Source organism: Micropterus salmoides, unplaced genomic scaffold (genome assembly GCF_014851395.1).
Source record: "Micropterus salmoides isolate LMB-PRFRI ecotype aquatic unplaced genomic scaffold, ASM1485139v1 Ms_hic_scaffold_21, whole genome shotgun sequence".
NCBI classification, from domain to species: Eukaryota; Metazoa; Chordata; class Actinopteri; order Centrarchiformes; family Centrarchidae; genus Micropterus; species Micropterus salmoides.
Window position 1 is genome coordinate 24,199,473 of NW_024041262.1, and position 9,187 is coordinate 24,208,659.

General features: G+C 41.5%; 1 protein-coding gene across 2 annotated transcripts; it reads right to left on the bottom strand.

The window, feature by feature from the left end:
• Positions 1–1,944: 1,944 nt before the first annotated feature.
• LOC119915649 (BTB/POZ domain-containing protein 17) lies at positions 1,945–4,946 on the bottom strand. Of its 2 annotated transcripts, none has more exons than XM_038735289.1 (3): positions 4,645–4,946; positions 4,175–4,466; positions 1,945–3,041 (listed from the first exon to the last, which is right to left on the bottom strand). In XM_038735289.1, the coding sequence occupies exons 2-3, from the start codon at positions 4,462–4,464 to the stop codon at positions 1,967–1,969; spliced, it is 1,365 nt and encodes a 454-aa protein (XP_038591217.1). In that variant the 5' UTR covers positions 4,465–4,466; positions 4,645–4,946; the 3' UTR covers positions 1,945–1,966. The 2 variants fall into 2 exon arrangements, with proteins under 2 accessions (XP_038591217.1, XP_038591216.1); XM_038735288.1 differs by having other exon boundaries at positions 4,582–4,945.
• Between the last annotated feature and the right edge of the window lie 4,241 nt (positions 4,947–9,187).

Consider the following 9,187-nt stretch of genomic DNA (forward strand, 5'->3'; position numbering starts at 1 on the left):
ACATTTATTGCAAAGTACAATATTTCTGTCATGAAGTGGCACTACTTCAAAATTATACTTAAGTATTTAAATTACATTGAACCACTGCCCAACAGCAAATAAATCAATATTTTATTCATATAAGCTTCATCTCTGCTCACATGTTTGTGCAGCAATAATCCTATAATTTATACATTGTATACATTTTCCTGACAATACTACTGTAGCGTATACTTTTATTTTCTAAATGCAGGACTTTTGCTTGTAATGCATGGTGCTATTGCTCGTTTGCTTCTTAAATAACATATTGTTTGTCCATAAAGTCTTTTTATTATTTCATAGTTCCTGGAGTAGAGATCTCTTCTCTGTTTTTCTTCCATCCCAATCAAAGGTTTTTGTGGAGAAGTTTTTCCTGACATGTATCCATCATCTAGGCATAGAGCATGTCACATGTTGTACAGATTATTAAGCTTCCTTACACAAACTAGTACTTTTGGGCTGTATACAAAACATTGACTTAACTTAAGTAAAAGACCTGAATACGTATTGCTAATGAATTATTTTTGCTTCTGATGGAGAAGTGATGAAAACCTGAATTCACACGACAATCAGGACGATTCTCACTTTACTTTTAAAACTTTCGTAAAAATCTTTATTATCAGATAACATTGATTAATGAAACAGTGAATCTAGATAACGACTTCAATCACATTGACGAACTAATGACAAGGTAATGTGACATCTACAGTGGTGGCTTACAAGAGTGGTTTTATAAATATATGATCACTAAAGTAAAAGAAAAAAATGTGCCCTTTGGAGCACCTTGAGTGCAATCGCTGGTTTAGTGATTGGAAGTTTAAACTTTGCTAGATTTGGTTGAAATTGTAATTGCTATATTTCACTTTAAAGCAAGTCCTAACAACATGTAGTCATAAAAAATGCTGTTGAAAAAAAGGTTATATGTATCTTAGACTTTAGTCCAATTTTAGACTAGACATATAAATATAGTTTGACCTGCAAATCACCAAATCAGTGCTTACTGATTGATGAAAGACAACAGTCACCCCTTAAGTGTAAATGGGGTATAATAGCACCAATATATAAAAAATAATACAAAGAAAATGTGTCAGGAACAGAACCTCAAGCATGAAGGATAAGGCTGACAATATTCTATATTTTTCTTTTGTCAGCAAATCCCATGAAAGACCAAAACCAACAGTCTGCCTGTCCGTATTTTCTGACTTCCCCTGTGGTTCTCAGCCCCAAGCCCATTGCTTTATACTGAAGACATAAGTCTCTATAAACAGGACACAAATATATAGTGTCATCTTTACAAAATCTTTATTCATTTGCTAGAACAGCTGGTCACTGTAGTTTTTATCAAACATTACTCAAACACGAGAAAATCGTGCATTTGTTGGGGACTATTTTCAGCAGCGGATCAAGACACGTTTGGTTCTCTAATGAGTATTTGTGGCAGCAGGACAGTGTTTGTGGGACTGAGTCTAAATAAACCACAGTGTTTGTGATCATGATAATGAATGAACACATCGCCCCGAGCGCAACAGTGACGCTCACTGATGTGTGTTTTTTAATAGTTTTGGACAATAATGGAGCTCTGTGGCTAAGAGGAAGAAGAGGTATCAGACTTTGATGCACAACAGTACTTGTTAGCGTGTACCTGTTGGTCTTTTCATTGGATTTGATGACTAAAAAATATGGAATAGCACCAGACTTGTTTCATTTTACACTCAACATGATTCACAAAATGCTCTCAGACCGTCATCAGTCAGGCTTTGGTGTTTTAGTTGCCCAATGAAAACAGCAGGTGTGTGAGACAAGACAAATGATCCAAACATCACACACGCGGAGGATTCAGATCCATGACCTCATGAAGTGATATGAGCGAGATGTCGCTTCAGAGGTTTGGATTGTGTGTGGTGAGGTAAGGTGGCTCAGAAGGTGGCTCAGAGAGGAGGGTGGAGGGTCAGTTCTTGGTGGTTATGAGGGTTTGGTACAGCGGCTTCACCACAATGTGGAGGAAGAGGGAGCTATCGATGAGGTATTCAGATGTCCGCCGGTATAGGTCGGCTTCGGCCAAGAAATCACCGTTTTCCTCCGTGCTCTGGTGGAAGTTGTAGACGTGTTTCACCACCATCTTCCCCTGCTGCTGAGCCATCACAAGCACTGTCTTCTGGAAGTTCACTCCGGCGAAATCTGCACTGGATGTGGCCGGCGTGATGATGATGCGAGGGCGCCCTCCCTCCACACGTGTTGGCTGCATGGCGCCCGTCTCCGTGTACATCGGCCTCATGCTGAGGGGTAACCAGCGTGGTGAGAACAGGGCGTTCCAAGTCACCCGCTTGCTGGCGTCGTGGCCGCTGGGCCCCAGCTGGGTCTGGAAGCTGGTGCTGCGGTCGTCTCGCGTGGGGTTGTTGATGATCCAGGGTGACCCCCACACTGACGACAGGTAGTTCCTGGGCATGAAGAGGCTGCAGTTCACGTCGAAGTATTTGGCCATGTGCAGTGGCGATGCAGAGTGAAACTGGTAGGACATGTACAGTAAGTCGCGCACAGACTCCTGATAGCGAGCCAGGACTGAGGACTGGGTCTGCAGACGGAAGAGCTCCCGTGGTGGCATCATGGCGTAACGCACAGCTCTCAAGGCGTTCTCTGCTGTCAGGCCGTCTGGCTCATTATGAATAATCCAGGCCTCCAGCGCTGCAAAGAGCTCCATCTCACTTTGCAGGATGAGGTCTGAGCGCTGCAGCAGGGACATGAGCAGCTGGCTGCTGATGGTCACCCACTCACCGCTCTGCAGGAGCGACGACAGGTTCCAGGCCATATACTGAAGACAGCTGTCCCTCAGAGTCACGTCCCCGGTCTGCAGGGCGTACTCGTACCAGCCCGCCACGTGGCCTGAGGAGTAGTCTCGGGCCAGATTATGGGTCATGTACTCGGTGATGCCCTGCTGGAGACCCATCACATTGTACTTTGTGGCCAGCTTGTGTAAAGGTGTGGCCTGGTCCAGACGCAGAGAAATCTCCCCACAGTACAGATACCTGCTCAGAGACAGGAAGTAGCGGTTCAAGCATTTGAAGTACAACATTTACATTTTGAACTTACTTCCATAAAATGACAACATGCATACATAATGTGACCATTTGACCTAAAACTGCTGTTCCAAAAATGTCTCACCCACATCATGAGCCACAATTTTAAAGCAGCAATAACCTATTTTTTTGGCCACTTGGGGGCAAAAGAACGGTACAACAAGCTGAAAACAACCCTCACCTTATAAAGTTGTTGGCTAACATTATGCAGGAACAGTTGCCTATCTACACATCCAGCAGACAGAGCAACATTATCATCCCATTGTAGTCGTCTATGTCCACCCGATTCTCTCCTTTTAGCTCGGTTTTGGTCTCCACCAACTCCTGAAATAAATATCTGGCGCTAAATGCTCCACAGTGTTCATCTGCTACTTGCTAACTTTGTATACCATTTGGTACTTGGCAGGTAGTGGATAGTGGGTTTATTTGAGCTTGTTAGCTGCGAATAAACTGCCTGTTGCTTCTGGAAATTGCGCTTTTCAAGAGCAGTGAGACTTAACCAAACAGCAAATGTGCTGCAAAATCAAAACAATGACTTAAAAGAGGCTACAAAATGTCGTAGAGAGTCGTGTTTCAAATTACTTATTATTTTTAGTGTTATTGCAGGTTTAAAGAGTTGTATTTCTCTTAGACTGAATTATGTCATTGTCTGTAGTAACCAAAAAGTTACAGGTGAAATACAGTTTTATTTTTAGCATCCTGTGAAATGCAATATAAACAAGAAGGTTTTCTCAGTCTGACAAAAGGCAGGTGTACCTTTTGATCAACCTCATTAGTATCTGAGATAAAAATAGGTTTTTGTTATTGATTGTTGTTGCAGCACAGGCTCCCCAATGTCTTACTGTTACACCACAGGAGCTGTTATTGAGCAAGCCAGCAGTTCACTGATTGGTTGATTTGTTTTATGTTGAACTCATCATTGATTGCTTGTCTCAGATGTAGGGCTGCAGTTGCAAAGTTCATCCCTCTAAAGGGTGCGATGATAAATCAATCAAACTGGGAAGGCTGATGTGACGCTCAAGGACATTCAGTGTGACATCTCCCTCATGCTGAGATGAAAATATCTTCTCCTCCTGTCTCACCTGATGAACTTGTCAAACACAGCTGCACTGTCGGAGCTCTCTTTCAGGACCAGCATGCTGCTGTTGCGGTTCAGCAGCATCTCTTCGAACACGGGGCTCTGCAGGGAGAGCACCAGCGAGTGAGCCTGGATCACCTTCACTTCGTCTGCGTTGGGAGTCTCCACCCTGAGCGACACGTCACTGCCGTTCCCCTGAACCAGCAGGGCCTCCAGACGCTGCACCAGGGTCAAAGAGTGGCTGATGGTGTCCCCGCCGCTGCCACCTCCATCCTGGGCCCCGTCAACTTTCATGCCTGGTGGAGGATGAATGGAGGCGCAATATTTTGAGTTAAAAGACTTGAAAACAAGTAGATGCAGTTGGCTGGAAGTGAGAATTAGATAAAAGTAAGGCTACAAATTTTTTTATACCAGATTAACAGAATATAAAAGTTGACTTTCTTAGAGGAATGTACAGAAGTTTAATGTCAGTACTTTACTGGGACAGATAGTAGGGCACTATCATCCCAATCCATGCCATTGATCAGTCCAGCTGCACACGCTGTCTGGATAATGAAGGATTGTGGGTCACGTTTAATTAAAGCTTTGTCTCAGCTGAGGTGGTTGTAGCACACCACCCCTCCTCCACCTCCTCTCCTCTGCAGAGTAACTGGAACTGCTGGGATCTGAGCTTTGGGTTATATCAGCAAAGTATGGTTCCTCTTTCTGATTCATGATAAGCACAGGCTGGACTAAAAGCACAGTTTCCCGTAAAGCCTGTTCACATAGAAGTAGTCAGCAGCAGTAGAGAGTGACTCAGAAATTTCCTTTGTTTGGGTGCAGGAAAAATGTTTTCACCAAGGTCGAAAGCCTAAAGGAAGGAAGATGTTAAAAATATTGGTTGACCCAAGAGAATAAAGTTTAAATATTTTGAGAATAAAGTTATAATATTTAGAGATTTTAATACTTTGTCGTAGTAAACAGGCGAGCCGTCTGATGGTTGAATGATATTTTATGTTTTACTTTATTTTAAAGGCTCTGCCCAGCAATATTAACATTTTATTTTGACTGCTATGTCCTCTCCCTAACATCACAATAATTCAACAGCAAACTGTAAAAGTCATTTATACCTGCCACATTAGTTAACAAGTTAAATCGGATCTGTGTGGCAAACACAACAAAATATAATACATTATATTCCAGCCACTCCCTCCTCTCTAAATTCACGTGTTGGTTCTGTTAGCACTTGATATATTGGGTATAATAAAAGCCAAATACAGGAGACTGGACTGTTCTCCTCTCCATATGGCAAATTCAGCTATTAGTAGATATAATGTGACTATAAACTATATAAGAGTAGGATTGGAACTGAAGAAGGATGAGGGACGAGACGTCTTCAAGTATCTTCAACAAAGTCCAGTTGCCCTTGACTTTAACCTTCCTTGGATAACTATGATCTGAAAGACTGAGAACCTTCACAGACAACGGTGGGATTAATTAAAATATAAATCCAGGGTGACTAGAAAGCAAAGACCCTCCACTGCTGTTCTCCCAAAAACAAGCTAGTAAGAAAAATCCAATAATTTTCATATAATCTCAAAAAGTAGTTCCATCCATCCATCGTCAGCCGCTCATCCTGCGTACAGGGTCGTGGGAAAAGTAGTTCCAATAAAAAACTATTTTTTTGTAATTTGAGTGACCAGACCATTAAAAGCACTACCAAAAAAATCCCCTTCACATTTATTTTCTTGAAGAGAAATCCATCCACACTTACTAGTAGTCTGAAAGCCACCGGCACACACACCCAGAGTTCTTAGAAATGAATCATCTCAAATTATAACTAAATCAGGCTACACATTATTCCACACCACAGCATCCTGTTTAATGATATATGAGGCTTTACTAACTTACCTGCAGCAGCTGCCCCCAAGTGCAGACAGAGAGCCAAAAACAGCATCCCAACATGAACAACTTGTTTCACCATCTTTTCTCTGTCCGTCCTCTCTGTGACTGGATTCCTGTTTCTGCCGACCTTGCTGTGGAGGACGAGGGGGTCTGTGTCTGAATGTGGGATAGGGGGTTCTCCTCGCCACATCCGGCGCCCACCACACACACACACAGACACACACACACACACACACACACACACACACACACACACACACACACACACACACACACACACACACACACACAGAACCTCATCGATTGGCGGGTGGAAACAGGCCTGGGTTGTTTCCATGACTACCACTTTGATTCTGACTTTCCTATCCTTGGGTATTAACGCTTGCTGCCTGACATTGATTCGGTGAGGAGGCCGCGGGGACTCTCAGACAGCTGTGGACTGGGAGATGCAGAACATCTGCGATGTTCAGGGTTCAACCGAGTACAAACACTTTTGATCTTACTGCAGGTCTGCAGGTGAAAACTAATCTGTACAAAGATAGACTTGATCACAGGTTTTATTTGGATCCTTTTAGCTGTTGTGATCTGCAATATCTGCAAGCACTGATCATGAACCACCAGTATTAAGTTTGAGTTTGGGCAGCAGTTACAGATGCACATGCAGTTATGTGTGTCACCCAGTTCAGTCGATGTGCGTGACACAGCAACACGAGCAATTTATTCACAGCTTCAGGCTACAGCACGTTTTATTGGAGGGGTAAGTTGTACGATCAATATTTCTCTTTTAATGATTTTGACTAAAATCCTCATAACTTTTTTAAAAAAGTATCACAAATCAAAAAGCTCAAACTCTGTTCAAGAAAATAAATCAGCAAGAATGACCCTACAGCTGATTTCTATGATGTGTATGTTTATGTGATCTTTATGGATGTGTTTCGTGGTGTCATGTCAGTGGTTGTTGACCCCGGTGTGTGTGCATGGATCACATGTGTCAGAGTCGATGGTGCCTGCCAGCAGGTCAGTCGTTCAATTAGTGGCCCCACTGTGATCATGCATAATGAGTGTTTGTTCTTTCTGTAAAAGGTTTACACTACTTACTAAAAGTTTACCGTGAAAAACCTGAACTTTTTAATTTCCTTCCACATTTTGGGGCAGTAATAGTTGTTCAGTGTTGTGACCTTTCCTTCCTTTAAGGGCTGTTTGACCCAAATAACAAAAGAACACATTAAACGTTTGCTCCTTCACCTCTGGCGGTAACTAGTCACGGCAGTTTTCGGTCCAGGTTTGTGTCCACATGTTGACTCCTGTGTCAACAGAAGGAACAGAGATGAATTTTGTTTGTGGCGCTCACAGGATTATAAAATTACATTTTACTGACTTTAACAACCACAAAACAAACAACCTGAGCCATTTGTTCCTGGAAGTCTAAGCATTGTCTGAGAGATGAAATCCCAGTACAATCTGGCCAAGTTCTGTGAAATAATTCTATTATACTACTATCAGCACTGACTGACTGTTCTTCAGTCTAAAAGTAATGAAGGAATCTTAACTGTCAACTATCAATGTGGTAACTTTGCAACGTGTCCTTCAAGTTCTACCCAACATGACAACAGCAATGACCCTATACTTTTATATACTATATACTTGTATTTTATTTATATTTTTACTTCCTCTGTTTATCTGTACTTACTTATGTCCATGTGCTTCTCCAACACCTGGATTTTGGATTTCCCCTCTTACTTTCATTGAAACTTCTCTACAGAGGAAATAGTCCCTATAAAAACTGTTGACAGTGTGTGCTGTGAGAATCTCAGATATCTCACAACATGGACAAATAAAACCACTTCTGCCTGACTAGAGGTTAATTAGAAAATGTGTTTTGTTTTTTGTAATTCAGGTGAACCCAGCGTTTAGAATTGCATCATGGCCATGGTTGGACTGGGCAACATCCATGCCTGTGAGTGCAGCACCAGTCATGGCGTATGGTGGTGTATCTCATACCTCCTGTATAAGATACACCACTGGAGGGCAGACAAGCTGTATCTCACCAGCAGTCAAGTGATGAACATTATTCATATTATTCAATACGAACCATCAAGACTGCTCTTTCACTGTACATATCTGTCCTGCAATGTTATGGTTTTAAGTTCAAAATAACACAACAAAGAAATATACGTAACATGAAATGGTGACTTCACATCTACAGCATGTGATCACATTAAAGCAAAAGAAAGAATGAACATTTGTAAAAAGTGGATAGTGTTAGTGAAAAGTGGTGTTTGGTTGGGGTAGAATGAGGTGTTAGACATTTAAAAAGCTGGCACACTAAAAATCGCCATAATAAAAGTTGTCGTAGGAGGGGAAAACGGAGGCAAAAGGAAAGATTGAATTGGTAAATTAATAAATATGGATGGAAAGTTAGATCCCAGTTGTCAGCGCAGTGGGTTCAAAACCATCTACTGCTAGTGAGGAAACCTGTGGCCCCAGAAACTAAAACACATTCAAGGATAGGGCCCAAATTATTGTCATTTTTGAATAATTAAGTCACCAATAATATTTAATGGTGAAGGTGAGTGAAGATAAAAAAACAAACAAACAATTACATAAAACAATAATAAGCAAGACAATCAGTTAAAAAGTTAAAGAGTTGTAAAGATCTTTCATTTCTTGTACATGATCTGGTAATGTGTGCTGATTGTGTCGTCCACTTCTCGAACAATAACTAATGTTCTGTAATCACATGGACTCACTATTGAGGATTCATTCTTTCACATAGCTGCATAGGAGCTGACAGATTGAGGTAATTACGTAGCCATTTGTGCTTGTTTGTTTTACTGAAGAAAAAAAAAAAGCAGCTCTTTTTTGAGTGAATAATGCAGAATCTGTGCCAGATGGAGTCACTGCCTTTGGACAAATAACATAAACCTATGTGATATCAGTCAACAAGATAACCAGAAGATATTTCATGGCAGGGCACAGAGTTTTAGGTTATTGCTGAAGTTACCATGAGAGCAAGCTGTAGCCAATCTAACAGTCCTGCCGTATGATCAATATATATATTTACATTTAAAGTCAAGTTTATTGTCATGTGCATAAGAAGCAGTGCAATAAAAAGCATGAACTCTAAAGACAG